An 18442-nucleotide genomic window follows, 5' to 3' on the forward strand; every position below is an offset into this window, starting at 1 on the left:
CCGTCCTCCCCGGGAGAGAGGCTTGGGGACACGGTGACCCCGCCCTGGGGGGTGGGTGGGGAGGGGACAGCCACGCCAGCAGGGACCCCGGACTCCCCCCTGTCCCCTGTCCCCGTCCAAGCCGGTGTCATAATTATCAGCCGATTTTTTTTTTTTTTTTGCCCCCGATCGCGACACACGCGTGTCCGCGCGCTCGTGTCCCCAAACCAGGGTGGCCTTGATGTCCCCAAGGCACCCTGGCGAGGCCGGCAGATGTGAGCATCCCCCCACACACAGGGACGACAGGAGGGACCTGAGCAACCGCCCAGGCCCGCGAGGCGCTGCCGCCCGTTCTACAGACGGGTAAACTGAGGCACGGAAGTTCTGGGCAGCCGATGGGAGCGCGGGAAAGGGGGCGGGGACTCTCGGAGGTGGCCATTGTCCAGGCCACGCCCCCTCCGCCCGGCCAGGCGTTCCCGCTGCCGCCATTGCGCCCATTGTGCAAATGGGTAAACTGAGGCACGGAAGTTCTGGGCAGCCCATGGGAGCGCTTGGGGGGGGCGGGAAAGGGGGCGGGGACTCTCGGAGGTGGCAATTGTCCAGGCCACGCCCCCTCCGCCCAGCCGCTGCTGCCATTGCGCCCATTGTACAGTCGGGTAAACTGAGGCACGGAAGTTCGCGCGCTCTGTTCCCGGCCTCCGTTTTCTGAGCAGCCAATGGGAGCGCTTGGGGGGGTCTCAGAGGTCGGCGGGGACACTCAGAGGTGGCCATTGTCCAGGCCACGCCCCCTCCGCCCAGCCGCTGCCGCCGTTGCGCCCATTGTACAAATGGGGAAACTGAGGCACGGAAGTTCGCGCGCTCTGTTCCGGGCCTCTGTTCCCCGGGGGAGCCAATGGGAGCGCTTATTGGGGGGTCAGAGAGGGGATGATTGTCCAGGCCACGCCCCTTCCGCCCGGCCAGGCGTTCCCGCTGCCGCCATTGCGCCCATTGCGCAAATGGGGAAACTGAGGCATGGAAGTTCGCGTGCTCCAGGGAGCCAATGGGAGCGCTTGGTGGGTGGGGGGGTCGGAGAGCGGACGACTGTCCAGGTCACGCCCCTTCCACCCGGCCAGGCGTTCCCGCTGCCGCCGTTGCGCCCATAGCGCAAATGGGGAAACTGAGGCACGGAAGTTCGCGTGCTCCGGGGAGCCAATGGGAGCGATTGGGGGGGGGGAATTTCGGAGAGGGGGCGACTGTCCAGGCCACGGCCCGCGACAGGGGGGACCCTGGGTCCCCGCCACCCCGCACCCCGCACCCCCACCCGCACCGACCTTCCTTGCACTCGAGGGCCACCCGCGACTCGAGGTTGTCCATCTGCAGCTGCAGCCGCTTGAGCGTGCGGTCGGCGTCGCGCGACTTGCGCTTGTACGCGATGAGGACGGCGACGATGACCAGGAGCAGGAGGCCGCCGCCCCCGCCGATGCCCACGGCGGCCGGCAGCGTGAGCAGGCTGTCCGAGTACACCTGCAGCGTGCCCGGCGAGAACTCGAAGCCGCCCGCCCGCACCTGCAGGGGTGGGGGGGACACAGGCTGCTCAGAGACCCGCCGCCCCGGGAGGGAGGCCGAGGCGGGAGGATCGCTGGAGGCCGGGAGGTCGAGGCCGGCCTGAGCAAGAGCGAGACCCCGTCGCTACTAAAAAAATAGAAAAGAAATTAATTGGCCACCTAAAGATATATAGGAAAACTGCAATCCTAGCATGCTGGGAGGCCGAGGCGGGAGGATCGCTCGAGGTCGGGAGTTGGAGGCCAGCCTGAGCAAGAGCGAGACCCGGTCTCTACTAAAAATATAGAAAAAAATTAATTGGCCCAAGTAAAAATATAGAGAGAGAAAACGAGCCGGGTGTGGTGGCGCATGCCTGGAGTCCCAGCTACTCGGGAGGGAGGCCGAGGCGGGAGGATCGCTTGAAGAGGTTGGGAGGTTGAGGCCGGCCTGAGCAAGAGCGAGACCCCGTCTCTACTAAAAAATAGAAAGAAACGAGCCGGACGACTAAAAATATATAGAGAAAAAATGAGCCGGGCGTGGTGGTGCATGCCTGGAGTCCCAGCTACTCGGGAGGGAGGCTGAGGCAGGAGGATCGCTCTCGAGGTTGGGAGGTCGAGGCCGGCCTGAGCAAGAGCGAGACCCCGTCGCTACTAAAAAAATAGAAATTAATCGGCCAAGTAAAAATATAAATAGAAAAAATGGGCCGGGCGTGGTGGCGCATGCCTGTCGTCCCAGCTACTCGGGAGGGAGGCTGAGGCAGGAGGCTCGCTCGAGGTCAGGAGTCAGAGGCTGCTGTGAACGAGGCTGACGCCACGGCGCTTACTCCAGCCCGGGCGACAGAGGGAGACTCTGTCCCTGAATCCAAACCAGGCCAGGTTGGGCCGGCGGGAGGGACCAAGGAGTCCCGGGGCAGAGCCCGGGCGGGAGGGAGGAAGGGAGGAGTCCTGGGGCGGAGGCCGGGCAGCAGGGACAGAGGAGTCCCGGGGTGGAGGCCGGGCGGGAGGGAGGGAGGGAGGAGTCCTGGGGCGGAGGCCGGGCAGCAGGGACAGAGGAGTCCCGGGGTGGAGGCCGGGCGGCAGGGACCGAGGAGTCCGGGGGTGGAGACTGGGCGGTAGGGATGGGGGAGTCCCCAGGGGCGGAGGCCGGGCGGCAGGAACCGCGGAGTCCCTGGGCGGAGGCCGGGTGGCAGGGACGGAGGCTGGGCAGGAGGGACGGAGGAGTCCTCGGGTGGAGGCTGGGTGGCAGGGACGGAGGCCGGGCAGGAGGGACCGAGGAGTCCCGGGGCGGAGGGCGGGCAGGAGGGATGGAGGGAGGAGGCCCGGGGCGGAGGCCGGGCGGGAGGGACGGGGGAGGCCCGGGGCGGAGGCCGGGCGGGAGGGACAGGGGAGGCCCGGGGCGGAGGCCGGGCGGCAGGGACGGAGGCCGGGCGGGAGGGCCGGGGAGGCCGGGGCGGAGGCCGGGCGGGAGGGACCAGGGAGGCCGGGGGCGGAGGCCGGGCGGGAGGGACCAGGGAGGCCGGGGGCGGAGGCCGGGCGGGAGGGCCGGGGAGGCCGGGGGCGGAGGCCGGGCACGCACCGTGACCTTGTGCTGGCCGGTGAGGTTGGGGGCCTCGCAGAGCAGCTGCGTGTCGGACACGGTGAGGCTGCAGGGCGTGTCGCCGATGAGCACCGTGAAGTTGAGCCTCGCGTTCCCGGGCGCCGCGGGCAGCAGGTTCCGGCCCTGCGGGGGGGGGGCGGGTCAGCCCCAGCGCGAGGGGCCGGGGGCGGCGGACCCCAAGTCCCCAGCGCGAGGAGCCCCAAAACGAAGAAGAGCCCCCAAACGAGGAAGAGCCCGGGGTCGGGGCGGACCCCAAGTCCCAAGCAAGGAAGAGGCCCCCAAATGAAGAGGAACCCCAAAACAAGGAAGAGCCCCAGAACGAAGAACCCCAAAACAAAAAGCCCCAAAACAAAGAACCCCAAAACAAAGAAGAGCCCCAAAACGAAGAAGAACCCCCAAACGAGGAAGAGCCCGGGGTCGGGGCGGACCCCAAGTCCCAAAACGAGGAAGAACCCCAAAACAAGGAAGAGGCCCCCAAATGAAGAGGAGCCCCAGAACGAAGAACCCCAAAACAAAAAGTCCCAAAACAAAGAAGAGCCCCAAAACGAGGAACAGCCCCCCAAAATGAAGAACCCCAAATCGAGGAAGAACCCCAAAATGAGGAATAATCCCAAAACGAAGAAGAGCCCCAACACAAGGAAGAATCCCAAAATGTGGAAGAACCCCAAAACAAGGAAGAACCCCCCAAAACAAAGAAGTGCCGCAAAACAAGAGCCCCCAAAACAAAGAAGAGCCCCCAAACGAAGAGGAGCCCGGGGTCAGGGTAGACCCCAAACCCCAACATGAGGAAGAACCCCAAAGCGAGGAAGAACCCCAAAACAAAGAGCCCCCAAACAAGGAAGAACCCTAAAATGAGGGAGAGCCCCCAAAACAAAGAGGAGCCCCAAAACGAGGAGGAGTATCAAAACAAGGAAGAGCCCCCAAAACGAAGAAGAGCCCCAAAATGAGGAAGAACCCCAAAACGAGGAAGAACCCCAAAACGAGGAAGAACCCCAAAACGAGGAAGAACCCCAAAACGAGGAAGAAACCCAAAACGAGGAAGAACCCCAAAACGAGGAAGAAACCCAAAACAAGGCAGAACCCCAAAATGAGGAATAATCTCAAAATGAAGAGGAGCCCCAAAACGAAGAGGAGCCTGGGGTCAGGGTGGACCCCAAGCCCCCAAACGAAGAGCCCAAAAAAGAAGAAGAGCCCCAAAACAAAGAGGAGCCCCAACATGAAGAGGAGCCCCAGAACAAAGATGATCCCAGGGTTGGGGGATCCCAAGTCCCAAAACGAAGAGTCCCAAAATGAAGAAGAGCCCCAAAATGAAGAAGAACCCCCAAACGAAGAAGAGCTGCCAAAGGAAGATGATCCCAAGGTCAGGGTGGACCCGAAGCCCCAAAACGAAGAAGAAGCCCCAAAGGAAGACGATCCCGAGGTCAGAGTGGACCCCAAGCCCCAAAACGGAGAAGAGCCCCCAAACGAAGACGACCCCGGGGTCAGGGTGAACCCCAAGCCCCAAAACGAAGAAGAGCCCCAACACAAATAAGAGCCCCAAAACGAAGACGACCCCGTGGTCAGGGTGGACCCCAAGTCCCAACACGAAGAAGAGCCCTAAAATGAAGAAGAACCCCAAAATGAAGAAGAGCCCCCAAACGAAGAAGAGCCCCAAAACATAGAACCCCCAAATGAGGAGGAACCCCCAAAGGAAGATGATCCTGGGGTCAGGGTGGACCCCAAGCCCCAAAACGAAGAAGAGCCCCAAAATGAAGAAGAGTCCCAAAACGAAGACAATCCCGCGGTCTGGGCGGACCTCAAGCCCCCAAACAAAGAAGAAGCCCCAAACAAAGATGATCCTGGGGTAAGGGGGGCCCCCAAGCCCCAAAACGAAGAAGAGCCCCCAAACGAAGACGATCCTGGGGTCAGGGTGGACCCCAAGCCCCAAAACGGAGAAGAGCCCCAACACGAAGAAGAGCCCCAAAATGAAGAACCCCAAAAGGAAGAAGAGCCCCAAAATGGAGAAGAGCCCCAAAACGAAGAAGAAGCCCCAAACAAAGATGATCCCGGGGTCAGGGGGAGCCCCAAGTCCCAAAACGAAGAAGAGTCCCAAAATGAAGAAAAGCCCCCAAACGAAGACGAACCTGGGGTCAGGGTGGACCCCAAGCCCCAGAACGAAGAACAGCCCCCAAACGAAGCTGACCTTGGGGTCAGGGTGGACCCCAAGCCCCAAAACGGAGAAGAGCCCCAACACGAAGAGCCCCAAAATGAAGAAGAACCCCAAAAGGAAGAAGAGCCCCAAAACAGAGAAGAGCCCCAAAACAAGGAAGAAGCCCCAAACAAAGACGATCTCGGGGTCAGGGGGCCTCTAAGCCCCAAAACGAAGAAGAGCCCCCAAACGAAGACGAACCGGGGGTCAGGGTGGACCCCAAGCCCCAAAACGGAGAAGAGCCCCAACACGAAGAGCCCCAAAATGAAGAAGAACCCCAAAAGGAAGAAGAGCCCCAAAACAGAGAAGAGCCCCAAAACAAGGAAGAAGCCCCAAACAAAGACGATCTCGGGGTCAGGGGGCCTCTAAGCCCCAAAACGAAGAAGAGCCCCCAAACGAAGACGAACCGGGGGTCAGGGTGGACCCCAAGCCCCAAAACGAAGAAGAGCCCCCAAACGAAGCTGACCTTGGGGTCAGGGTGGACCCCAAGCCCCAAAACGAAGAAGAGCCCCCAAACGAAGCAGACCTTGGGGTCAGGGTGGACCCCAAGCCCCAAAACGAAGAAGAGCTCCCAAAACGAAAAAGAACCCCCAAATGAAAAAGAGCCCCCAAACAAAGAAGAAACCCCAAAGGAAGATGATCTCGAGGTCAGAGTGGACCCCAAGCCCTAAAACAAGCAAGAGCCCCCAAACGAAGACAAACCTGGGGTCAGGGTGGACCCCAAGCCCCAAAACGAAGAAGAGCCCCAAAACAAAGAAGAAACCCCAAAGGAAGATGATCCCGAGGTCAGGGTGGACCCCAAGCCCCAAAACAAAGAAGAAGCCCCCAAACGAAGACGAACCTGGGGTCAGGGTGGACCCCAAGCCCCAAAACGAAGAAGAGCCCCAAAACAAAGAAGAAACCCCAAAGGAAGACGATCCCGAGGTCAGGGTGGACCCCAAGCCCCAAAACAAACAAGAGCCCCAAAACAAAGAAGAACCCCCAAACGAAGACGATCCCGAGGTCAGAGTGGACCCCAAGCCCCAAAACAAAGAAGAAGCCCCAAACAAAGACGATCCCAGGGTCAGGGGGGCCCCCAAGCCCCAAAATGAAGAAGAGCCCCCAAACGAAGACGAACCGGGGGTCAGGGTGGACCCCAAGCCCCAAAACGGAGAAGAACCCCAAAACGAAGAGCCCCAAAACAAAGAAGAAGCCCCAAACGAAGACGAACCTGGGGTCAGGGTGGACCCCAAGCCCCAAAACGAAGAAGAGCCCCAAAACAAAGAAGAAACCCCAAAGGAAGACGATCCCGAGGTCAGGGTGGACCCCAAGCCCCAAAACAAACAAGAGCCCCCAAACGAAGAAGAGCCCCCAATCGCAGCCGACCCCGGGGCCAGGGGGTCCCCAGGCCCCAGCGCGAGGCCGCCCGGGTTTGGGGGGCCCCCCCCCCGCACCCCGCCCCCGCACCTTGAGCACGAGCGGCGCGCCGGGCTTGAGCTGCAGGGCGCCGAGCGGCTCGAGCTCGGGGTCGGGGAAGTAGCGGAAGCGCGAGGCGTTGAGCGCGAGCAGCGCGCGCACCCCGTCCATCACGAAGCCCAGCTCGTCCGGCCGCGCGCCGCGCTCGGGGGGACCCCGCGCCCCCGCCACCGACGGCGCGCGGCACAGCATGGTCGTGTCGTTGTGCACGCGGCAGCTCTGCGGGCGGGCGGGCGGGCGGGTCGGGAGGGCGCGCGCACGGGCGCGGGGACAGGGGACACGGGGGACGGGGACAGGGGATGGGGACAGGGGATGGGGGACAGGGGATGGGGCACGGGGACGGGGGACACGAGGACGGGGACAGGGGACACAAGGACGGGGACAGGGGATGGGGACAGGGGACACGGGGGACGGGGACAGGGCACGGGGACAGGGGGACGGGGACAGGGGACAGGGGACAGGCCACGGGAACGGGGGACAGGGACAGGGCACAGGGACAGGGGACAGGGGGACAAGGGACACGGGGACGGGGGACAGGGGACACGCAGGACAGGGGATGGGGACAGGGGACAGTCCCCAATGGGCCAGCCGGGGGGGGGACAGGGGACGAGGACGGGGACAATCCCCAATGGGCCAGCCAGGGAGGGGACAGGGGATGGGGACAGGGGACAGTCCCGAATGGGCCAGCCAGGGAGAGGACAGAGGACGGGGGACAGGGGTTGACCCCAATGGGGCCAGGTGGGGAGGGGACAGTCCCCAATGGGGCCAGCCAGGGAGGGGACAGGGGGCAGGGGAGGTGTCCCCAACAGGGCTGGCCCAGGAGGGGACAGGGGACGGGGGGCAGGGGTGTCCCCGATGGGGCCGGCTGGGGAGGGGACAGGGGACAGGGGCGTCCTCGATGGGGCCGGCCGGGGAGGGGACAGGGGACAGGGGCGTCCTCGATGGGGCCGGCCGGGGAGGGGACAGGGAACAGGGGCGTCCTCGATGGGGCCGGCCGGGGAGGGGACAGGGGACAGGGGTGTCCCCAATGGGGCCGGCCAGGGAGGGGACAGGGAACAGGGGCGTCCTCGATGGGGCCGGCCGGGGAGGGGACAGGGAACAGGGGTGTCCCCAATGGGGCCGGCCAGGGAGGGGACAGGGGTGTCCCCGACGGGGCGGCTGGGGAGGGGACAGGGGACAGGGGTGTCCCCGATGGGGCCGGCCAGGGAGGGGACAGGGGTGTCCCCGACGGGGCGGCAGGGGTGTGGACAGGGGACAGAGGTGTCCCCGACGGGGCGGCCGGGAGGGGACAGGGGACAGGGGCGTCCCCGACGGGGCGGCCGGGAGGGGACAGGGCCAGGGCCCGGGGCGGGGACACTCACGTTCTCCCGCTCGACGCCGGCGTACTTGGCGCGGATCTGCGGCTCGCGCACGGTGGCCAGGTTGGTGCCCGTCACGGTCAGCAGGGTCCCGCCGCTGCAACGCACGGGCGGGTGGGGACAGCGCTCGGGACGGGCGGTCGGACGGGGCCACGTCCCCAGAGACGGCCACAGGGAAGGGGACGGGTGCAGGGGGCGGGGCCTGGTGTAGGGGGCGGGGCCTGGTGCAGGAGGCGGGGCCTGGCAAGGGGTGTGGCCTAGTACAGGGGGCGGGGCCTGGCAAGGGGTGTGGCCTAGTACAGGGGGCGGGGCCTGGGTGGGGGCGGAGCCTGGCACAGGGGTGTGTCCTAGTACAGGGGGCGGGGCCTGCACAGGGGTGTGACCTAGTACAGGGGGCGGGGCCTGGCACCGGGGTGTGGCCTAGTACAGGGGGCGGGGCCTGGCACAGGGGTGTGACCTAGTACAGGGGGCGGGGCCTGGCACCGGGGTGTGGCCTAGTACAGGGGGCGGGGCCTGGCACAGGGGTGTGACCTAGTACAGGGGGCGGGGCCTGGCACAGGGGTGTGACCTAGTACAGGGGGCGGAGCCTGGCACAGGGGTGTGTCCTAGTACAGGGGGCGGGGCCTGGCACAGGGGTGTGTCCTAGTCCAGGGGGCGGGGCCTGGCACAGGGGTGAGTCCTAGTCCAGGGGGCGGGGCCTGGCACAGGGGTGAGTCCTAGTCCAGGGGGCGGGGCCTGGCACAGGGGTGAGTCCTAGTCCAGGGGGCGGGGCCTGGCACAGGGGTGAGTCCTAGTCCAGGGGGCGGGGCCTGGCACAGGGGTGTGTCCTAGTCCAGGGGGCGGGGCCTGGCACAGGGGTGTGTCCTTGTACAGGGGGCGGGGCCTGGCACGGGTTTGACCTATTATAGGGGGTGTGGCCTTCTGCAGGGGGCGGGGCCCGGCACAGGGGGCGGGGCCCGGCGCAGGGGGCGGGGCCTGGCACAAGGGTGTGTCCTAGTACAGGGGGCGGGGCCTGGCACAGGGGTGTGTCCTAGTACAGGGGGCGGGGTCTGGCACAGGGGTGTGACCTAGTACAGGGGGCGGGGCCTGGCTCAGGGGTGTGTCCTTGTACAGGGGGCGGGGCCTGGCTCAGGGGTGTGTCCTAGTACAGGGGGTGGGGCCTGGCACGGGTTTGACCTATTATAGGGGGTGTGGCCTTCTGCAGGGGGCGGGGCCTGGCACAGGGGTGTGGCCCCGTACAGGGGGCGGGGCCCGGCGCAGGGGGCGGGGCCTGGCACAGGGGTGTGGCCTTGTACAGGGGGCGGGGCCTGGCGCAGGTGTGGGGGCGGGGCCCGGGGCAGGGGGCGGGGCCGCCCACCTCTTGATGCTCCACTCGGGGTCGATGCGCAGGATGGTGGGGTCCTCCGTGTAGTTGTACTTGACCTCGGGGTTGGTGAGCTGCGCGCGGTTGATGTTGATGACGATGGCGGCGGTGCCCGGGCTCTGCCCGGGGGGCGTCAGGCAGCGGATCTCCCGCGAGTTCCTCCTGCCGGGGACGGACCCACCGCGCCCGTCACGCCCACCGCCCCTTCCCCTGGGGCCGGCCGGGCCATGCGCTTTGGGGCGGGCAAGCCCCTCCAGCCTCTGCCAGGGCCAGACTTCAGCAGGACCCTCCTCAGGGCCCACCGGGGCTGCCAGCTCGCTGCCCTCGCGGCAAAGCTCCGCCGCAGACGTCACCCCTCCACCCCCCGCCCCCGACAGCCGCCAGCGGGGCTCCCCGCAGACACCCCTCATTAGCCTGATAACGGGTAATTATCCGGGGGAGGGAAAATATTGAAAGGGAAGTTCCCATTATCACGCTTAATCTACAATTATCCACTCCGAAGCCTCGGGGGGGGGCTCTCACTGCGACGTCTGTCTCCTGTCTGAGAATTCGGCTTCGAATCCTCCTCCCTCTGCGCCCCGAAAAATGTACCCCCCCCTCGTCCCAGGCAAGGACCAAGGGGGAGGGGCGGCGGCAGCCAGGGTCGCCTCCCCCCGCCCTCCCCCCAGCTTTGAAGGGGGGAGGGGACCAGCCCCGCGCCCACCTGCCAGGCCGGCTGCCTCCCGTCTCCATGGCAACCTGCATCTCCCGGTTTCCATAGCGACCGCCCCTGGCCGAGCTCTCCGGCCCCTCCTCCCCGGTTGCCTGGGCAACGGCGACCCCCCCCCCTCTTACCAGGAGAAGGAGCAGGGCCGGCCACCCACGGACACGGCCACGTCGCTGCCCGCGTTCAGGTGGCTCCCCTCGATGCCGATCCACGTGCCCCCCGACAGCGGCCCGCGCGACGGGCTCACGCGGTAGAAGGTGGGCGACTGCGGGCAGAATTGGGGGGGGCCGTCGCTGCTGGAGGGACGCAGGGACGTGCGTTGCCCCCCCAAACACACGTGCGCCGCCTCATGCCCCGGAACTGGGGGGGTCCCGGATGTACAGGGCCAGGAGGGCCGGGGCGCCCCGGAACTGGGGGGTCCCTGATGCACAAGGCCAGGTGGGCCGGGGCGCCCCAGAACTGGGGGGTCCCAGATGTACAGGGCCAGGCAGGCCTGGTTGCCCCGGAAGTGGGGGGTCCTGGATGCACAAGGCCAGGAGTGCTGGGGCACCCCGGAACTGGGGGTCTTGGACATACAGCGCCAGGCAGGCCAGGGCACCCCAGAACTGAGGGGTCCAGGACGCACAAGGCCAGGAGGGCCAGGGCACCCCAGAACTGGGGGGGTCCCAGACACACAAGGCCAGGAGGGCTGGGGCGCCCCGGAACTGGGAGGTCCTGGACGCACAATGCCAGGACAGCCAGGGCGCCCCAAAACTGGGGGGTCCTGGATGCACAGCGCCAGGAGGGCCGGGGTGCCCCAAAACTGGGGGGTCCTGGACTCACAAGGCCAGGAGGGCCGGGGCACCCCAGAACTGGGGGTCTTGGACATACAGCGCCAGGCAGGCCAGGGCACCCCAGAACTAAGGGGTCCCGGATGCACAGCGCCAGGAGGGCCAGGGCACCCCAAAACTGGGGCGTCCCGGACGCACAAGGCCAGGAGAGCCAGGGAACCCCGGAACTCGGGGGTCCCGGGCATACTGCACCAGGAGGGCCGGGGTGCCCCAGAACTGGGGGGTCCAGGATGCACAAGGCCAGGAGGGCCGTGGCGCCCCAGAACTTGGGGGTCCAAGACGCACAAGGCCAGGAGGGCCGGGGCGCCCCGGAACTGGGGGTCTTGGACATACAGCGCCAGGCAGGCCAGGGCACCCCAGAACTGAGGGGTCCTGGATGCACAGCGCCAGGAGGGCCAGGGCACCCCAAAACTGGGGCGTCCCGGACGCACAAGGCCAGGAGAGCCAGGGAACCCCGGAACTCGGGGGTCCCGGGCATACTGCACCAGGAGGGCCGGGGCGCCCCAGAACTGGGGGGTCCAGGATGCACAAGGCCAGGAGGGCCGTGGCGCCCCAGAACTTGGGGGTCCAAGACGCACAAGGCCAGGACGGCCGGGGCGCCCCGGAACTGGGGGTCCGGGACGCAGCAGGGCAAGGGCACAGCCCCGGGGACACCCATGTCCCCAGGGTCGGGGACAGGGACGGGGAAGGGGACGGTGAGAGGCAGGGGGTCCAGGACGCACAAGGCCAGGAGGGCCGGGACGCCCCGGAACTGGGGGTCCGGGACGCAGCAGGGCAAGGGCACAGCCCCGGTGACACCCAAGTCCCCGGGGATGGGGACAGGGATAGGGAGGGGGAGGGGCAGGGGGTCCGGGACGCACAAGGCCAGGAGGGCCGGGGCGCCCCGGAACTGGGGGTCCGGGACGCAGCAGGGCATGGGCACAGCCCCAGTGACACCCAAGTCCCCGGGGATGGGGACAGGGACGGGGACGGGGAGGGGCAGGGGTTCCGGGACGCACAAGGCCAGGAGGGCCGGGACGCCCCAGAACTGGGGGTCCGGGACATGCAGCAGGGCAAGGGCACAGCCCTGGTGACACCCATGTCCCCGGGGATGGGGACAGGGACGGGGACCGGACTCACCACGAAGGTGAAGCGCTTGGGCGACAGGGCGCGGTAGGGCGGCGAGCAGTCCCGCACGCAAACCTCCACGAGCGCGTCGTGCGCGCGCACCGTGCTGGCGTCCCCAATCTCGCAGACGATCCTGCGGGGACAGAGGTGGCCGGGGGTGGGGGGTGGGGGGTGGGGGGTCGTGTGGGGCGACGTCCCCCTCCCCCACCGCCCCGTGCCCAGACCGGGGCCACTCACTGCTCGGCGCTGATGTACTCGCTCTCCACCGGGCTGCACAGCACCTTGCCCACGCGCACCCCGAGCCGCACGTCCTCGAAGCGCAGCCCCAAGTTCTCGCCCGTGATGGTCAGCCGCGTGCCCCCCTGCCGGGGCCCCGTCTCCGGCGACAGCTGCAGGGGGGAAACCGAGGCAGGCGGGGGTGGGGGGTTTTGCAACGGGCGGGGAAGGGACGGACGGCAGAGGCAGGTGGCAGGTGGCCGGGGACGCACCTTGAGGATCTTGGGGTCGGCGCAGCGGCTGCTGCCGTGGCGCGCGTGCATCCAGCCGGCCGGCGCGTCCGCGGGGCAGTGCGGGCGCAGCGAGCAGCGGCGCTCGGCCACGCACCAGCCGCACTCGAAGCGCGGGTCGGCCTTGAGGCACAGCCCGCAGCTCTCGCGCAGCGCCGGGCACTTGTACAGGTGCGCTGCGGGGCGGGGCGGCGGGGGCGTGGTCAGCTTTAGCCACGCCCACCCCAGCAGGTGCCCCGCCCATTGCGTGCCCCGCCCATTGCCCGCTCCGCCCAGCCCCGCTTTGGGCAGGGGGAGAAGGGGCTGTGGTCAGATTGGTCACGCCCACCAACCCCACCCCCACTTTGGGTGGGGGAAGAAGGGGTGTGGTCAGCTTTAGCCACACCCACCCCAGCAGGTGCACGGCCCACCAAGCCCCACAGGCCAGCCTGGCTTTGGGCAGGGGAGGGAGGAGGTGTGGTCAACTTGGCCCCACCCACCCTAGAAGGTGCCCCGCCCACTGCCCAGCCCCACTTTGGGCAGGGGAGGGAGGGGGTGTGGTCAGCTTTAGCCCCGCCCACACCAGGAGGTGCCCCGCCCACTGCCCGCTCCGCCCAGCCCCGCTTTGGGCAGGGGGAGAAGGGGGTGTGGTCAGATTGGCCACTCCCACCCCAGCAGGTGCCCCGCCCACTGCCCGCTCCGCCCAGCCCCGCTTTGGGCAGGGGAAGAAGGGGGTGTGGTCAGATTGGCCACTCCCACCCCAGCAGGTGCCCCCCCGCCCACCAGCCTCACAACCCAGCCCCACTTTGGGCAGGGGAAGAAGGGGGTGTGGTCAGCTTTAGCCCCGCCCACACCAGGAGGTGCCCCGCCCACTGCCCGCTCTGCCCAGCCCCGCTTTGGGCAGGAGAAGAAGGGGTGTGGTCAGCTTAGCCACGCCCATCCCAGCAGGTGCCCCGCCCACCAAGCCCCACAGGCCAGCCCGGCTTTGGGCAGGGGAGGGAGGGGGTGTGGTCAGGGTTAGCCACGCCCACCCTAGAAGGTGCCACGCGCACCATCTGCACCGCCCAGCCCCGCTTTGGGCAGGGGAGGGGGTGTGGTCAGCTTGGCCCTGCCCACCCCAGCAGGTGCACCCCGCTACCCAGCCGGGGAGCGGGTAGGGGAGGGATGGGATGTGGTCAGCTTTGGCCCCACCCACCAGCCCGCCCACCCCAGAAGGTGCCCCGCCCACCCCAGAGGGTGCCCCGCCCACCACCCCCCACCCACCCCAGCAGGTGACCCCCCACCACTCTGCCCAGCTACCCCAGCAGGTGCACCCCCACCACCCAGCCCCACGGCAGGTAGGGGTGGGAGGGCGTAGTCAGCTTTGGCCCCACCCATTCCCCTGCAGTGCCCCCCCAGCCCTGCTGTAGGTAGAGGGAGGGGCGTGGTCAGCTCTGGCCCCGCCCACCACCCAGCCAACCCAGCAGGCGCCCCGCACCACCCAGCCCTGCTGCAGGGAGGGGGCGTGGTCAGCGTTGGCCCCGCCCACCACCCTGCTCAGCCGGGGCCCCGCCCGCCGCCCCGCCCACCCCGCCCGGCGCCCCGCCCACCCTGGATGTTCTGCGGGTTGTCGATGACGAAGTTTCCGTTCCACACGACCGACAGGTTCACGGGCAGGTCGCTGATGTCGTTCCCCTCGTACGAGTACTGCGGGCGGGCGGGCGGGCGGGGGTCAGGGGTCAGGGGCCGGGTCGAAGGCCGCCACCTCCCAGGCCACTCGGACGTCGGTGGGCTCAGTTCCCGCGACCCACCCAGCGGCCCCTCCCCCGCCCAGATGCCCCTCCCCCGCCCAGATACCCCTCCTCCACCCAGCGGCCCCTCCCCCGCCCAGATGCCCCTCCCCCGCCCAGATACCCCTCCTCCACCCAGCGGCCCCTCCCACACCCAGCTGTCCCCTCCCCCACCCAGCTGCCCCTCCCACACCCAGCTGTCCCCTCCCCCACCCAGCTGCCCCTCCCCCACCCAGCGGCCCCTCCCACACCCAGCTGTCCCCTCCCCCACCCAGATACCCCTCCCCCACGCAGCTGCCCCTCCCACACCCAGCTGCCCCTCCCCCACCCAGCTGCCCCTCCCACACCCAGCGGCCCCTCCCACACCCAGCTGTCCCTCTGCCACCCAGGGGTCCCTCCCCCACCCAGCTGTCCCCTCCCCCACCCAGCAGCCCCTCCCCCCGCCCCTCCCCCACCCAGCGGCCCCTCCCCACCCAGCTGTCCCCTCCTCCACCCACCTGCCCCCCACCTAGCTGCCCCCCCACCTGACCGCCACCCAGCAGCCCCACCCACCTGCCCCTCCCCCACCCAGCGGCCCCCTGGACACCCGACTTCCCTCCTGGTCCCTCTGCCCCTCCCCCACACATCTGCGCAGCCTCTGTCCCCAGCAGCCAATCGGCGGTGGCTCTCTCTCTGTCCGCTGCTGCCCAAGGTCACCTGGGCCACCCCCCCACCCCGCCCCCCCACATTCCCCACCCCCCAAAAAAAACCACGTCTGGGGGCCGCGACCCGCAGGCACCCGTGTCCGTCGGCCCCGAGCGGTGGCCGGAGTGCGCGCCCCAGCGCTTGGGGACAGGCCGGTGACATCGCTGTCACATGCGGTGGCCCTGCCCCCTCCCAGCCCCCAGTGGAGGCCGGGCTGCCTCCACTGTCCCCAGTCGCCCAACTCAGCCGGCTGCCGCGCTCGGGGCTGGGGGGGACCCGGGGACCCCAGCCTGTCCCCAGCACGGCCGGGCCATTCATCACGACTTTATCTGCAGGAACTTAATTGGATCCTGTCAAAGTCCCCGACGCTCCCGTTTCCTTTTGAACCCGGGTGAAAGGGAAGATTAATGAGGCTCTGGAGTGAAAGGAGGCCGGAGAGAGAGGCCGGAGGGAGGGACGGGGGGGGACACAGGTGGCCTGGGGAGAGCAGGCGGAGGGGACAGGGGGGACAGGGCGCACGGGAGGGAGTTGGTGACATGCATAGAAACGGCCACAAAGGCAGAGGTGGCCCAGCGCCCGGTGTTGGCTCACGCCTGTCATCCCAGCACTCTGGGAAGGAGGCTGAGGAGGGAGGATTGCTCGAGGTCAGGAGGTCGAGGCCAACCTGAGCAAGAGCGAAACCCCGTCTCTACTAAAAAAAAAAATAGAAATTAATTGGCCAAGTAAAAATATATAGATAGAAAAACGGTAGCCGGGCGTGGTGGCGCACGCCTGTCGTCCCAGCTACTCGGGAGGGAGGCCGAGGCGGGAGGCTCGCTCGAGGCCAGGAGTTGGAGGCCAGCCTGAGCAAGAGCGAGACCCCGTCTCTACTAAAAATGGAAAGAAATTAATTGCCCAAATAAACATATATATAGAAAAAATGAGCCGAGCGTGGCGGCGCATCCAGCTACTCGGGAGGGAGGCCGAGGCAGGAGGATCGCTTAGAGGCCAGGAGTTGGAGGCTGCTGTGAGCGAGGCTGACGCCACGGCGCTCACTCCAGCCCGGGCGACAGAACCAGACTCTGTCTCAAAAAAAAAAGACAGGCTGGTGGGGACAGACAGAGGGACCATCGTGTCACACGGCCAACCTGCAGCCCCGCCCAGCCTCGGGGAGTCCCGTGACCTCCCCAAAACCTCGGGCCACCCTGCTAGGACACACACGGGTCCCCGAGGGGGAGAGGACACTGGGGGAGGGGACACTGGGGGCCACCACGGGCCTCGCCCCCTGCCACTTGGGGTCTGTCCAAGGCGACCGCAGCCTTTCGGAGCAGGTGGGGAAACTGAGGCCCGCCAGGCTGCGATATCGGGCCGCTGAATCTCCCCTCCCCCTGCCGCCTCACTGGGGACAGGCGCTGTCCCCAGCCACTAAAGGCGACCAAAGAGCCCGGGAGGTCCCCAGCTGGCACGCCCGGGCCCCTCCAGGCCACCCACGCGGCCCCCAGGGCGGGCCACCCGCGGGGCAGGTGCGCAAGGCAGGTGCGGCGACGAGGTGACAGCCCGGTCCCCAGCTGTCCCCACCCGCCTCACCGAGGAGTTCTGGCACTGCAGGCTGGAGCTGTTGAAGCGCAGGGCGGTGACGCGCGCCGGGCTCCCGGGGACGTGGAACAGGCACTCGTACCCGCGCTGGCCCGACTGCGGCTGCGGCAGGTTGCGCGCCGCCAGCGTGATGGGCTTGACCACGCCCACCGGCACGTAGATCTGCGTGGACGGCAGGATCTGGGGACAGTCCTGGCGGGGTGGAAGGGGACGAGGAGGTTGAGGCTGAGCCCCCTGCGGTAGCCGGGTGCGCCCCAAATTGCGCCCTGGCCTGTTTTTACGATCCCGGACTCCTATGCATGCCGCAGAGCCCCACCGGAAAAACCCCTGGAGCACAGGGGACAGCCGCTCGTCTGCATCCCAGCGCGCCCTGGCCTGTTTTTACGATCCCGGACTCCTATGCATGCCGCAAAGCCCCACCGGAAAAACCCCTGGAGCACAGGGGACAGCGTCTTCTCTGTATCCCAGCGCGCCCTGGCCTGTTTTCTACGATCGCGGACTCCTATACATGTCGCAAAGCCCCATCTGAAAAACCCCTGGCCTGTTTTCTACAAACCCGGACTCCTAGGCATCCCGCAAAGCCCCATCTGAAAAACCCCTGGAGCACAGGGGAAAGCCTCTCCCCTGTATCCCAGCGCACCCTGCCCATCTTCCAGAACTCGGACTCCTATACATGCCGCAAAGCCCCACCGGAAAAACCCCTGGAGCACAGGGGACAGCCGCTCGTCTGCATCCCAGACCGCCCTGGCCTGTTTTAACGATCCCGGACTCCTATGCATGCCGCAAAGCCCCACCGGAAAAACCCCTGGAGCACAGGGGACAGCGTCTTCTCTGTATCCCAGCGCGCCCTGGCCTGTTTTCTACGATCGCGGACTCCTATACATGTCGCAAAGCCCCATCTGAAAAACCCCTGGCCTGTTTTCTACAAACCCGGACTCCTAGGCATCCCGCAAAGCCCCATCTGAAAAACCCCTGGAGCACAGGGGAAAGCCTCTCCCCTGTATCCCAGCGCGCCCTGCCCATCTTCCAGAACTCGGACTCCTATACATGCCGCAAAGCCCCATTGCAAAAACCCCTGGACCACAGGGGACAGCCGCTCGTCTGCATCCCAGAGCGCCCTGGCCTATTTTCTAAGATCCCGGACTCCTATACACTCCGCAAAGCCTCATCTGAAAAACCCCTGGAGCACAGTGGAAAGCCTCTCCCCTGTATCCCAGCGCGCCCTGCCCATCTTCCAGAACTCGGACTCCTATACATGCCACAAAGCCCCACCGGAAAAACCCCTGGAGCACAGGGGACAGCGTCTTCTCTGTATCCCAGAGTGCCCTGGCCTGTTTTCTACCATTGCGGACTCCTAGGCATCCAGCAAAGCCCCATCTGAAAAACCCCTGGAGCACAGGGGACAACCTCTCCCCTGTAACCCAGCTCACATGCCTGTTTTCCAGAATCCCAGACTCCTATACATCCCGCAAAGCCTCATGTGAAAAACCCGTGAAACACAGGGGACAACCTGTCCTTTGTATCCCAGCGCGCCCTGGCCTGTTTTCTATGATCCCGGACTCCTAGGCATCCTGCAAAGCCCCATCTGAAAAAACCCTGGACCACACGGGACAGCTTCTCGTCTGTATCCCAGCGAACCCTGGCCTGTTCCCTACAATCTCGGACTCCTATACATCCCGCAAAGCCCCATCTGAAACACCCCTGGAGCACAGGGAACAGCGTCTTCTCTGTATCCCAGCGTGCCCTGGCCTGTTTTCTACGATCCTGGACTCCTATGTATCCCTCAAAGCCCCATCTGAAAAACCCCTGGAGCACAGGGGACAGCC

General features: G+C 66.9%; 1 protein-coding gene across 1 annotated transcript in view; it reads right to left on the minus strand.

Annotated features, from left to right (window-relative positions):
- PLXNA1 (plexin A1) overlaps window positions 1-18442 on the minus strand; it is a 61507-nt gene that overhangs the window by 15700 nt on the left and 27365 nt on the right. The window contains 11 exon segments of the mRNA XM_075995947.1: window positions 1290-1524; window positions 3076-3219; window positions 6731-6958; window positions 8101-8194; window positions 9455-9622; window positions 10295-10431; window positions 12116-12236; window positions 12341-12492; window positions 12592-12785; window positions 14178-14274; window positions 16608-16808. Coding sequence (XP_075852062.1) covers window positions 1290-1524; window positions 3076-3219; window positions 6731-6958; window positions 8101-8194; window positions 9455-9622; window positions 10295-10431; window positions 12116-12236; window positions 12341-12492; window positions 12592-12785; window positions 14178-14274; window positions 16608-16808 — 1771 coding nt within the window.

Source organism: Microcebus murinus, chromosome 20, assembly GCF_040939455.1.
Source record: "Microcebus murinus isolate Inina chromosome 20, M.murinus_Inina_mat1.0, whole genome shotgun sequence".
Classification (NCBI taxonomy): domain Eukaryota; kingdom Metazoa; phylum Chordata; class Mammalia; order Primates; family Cheirogaleidae; genus Microcebus; species Microcebus murinus.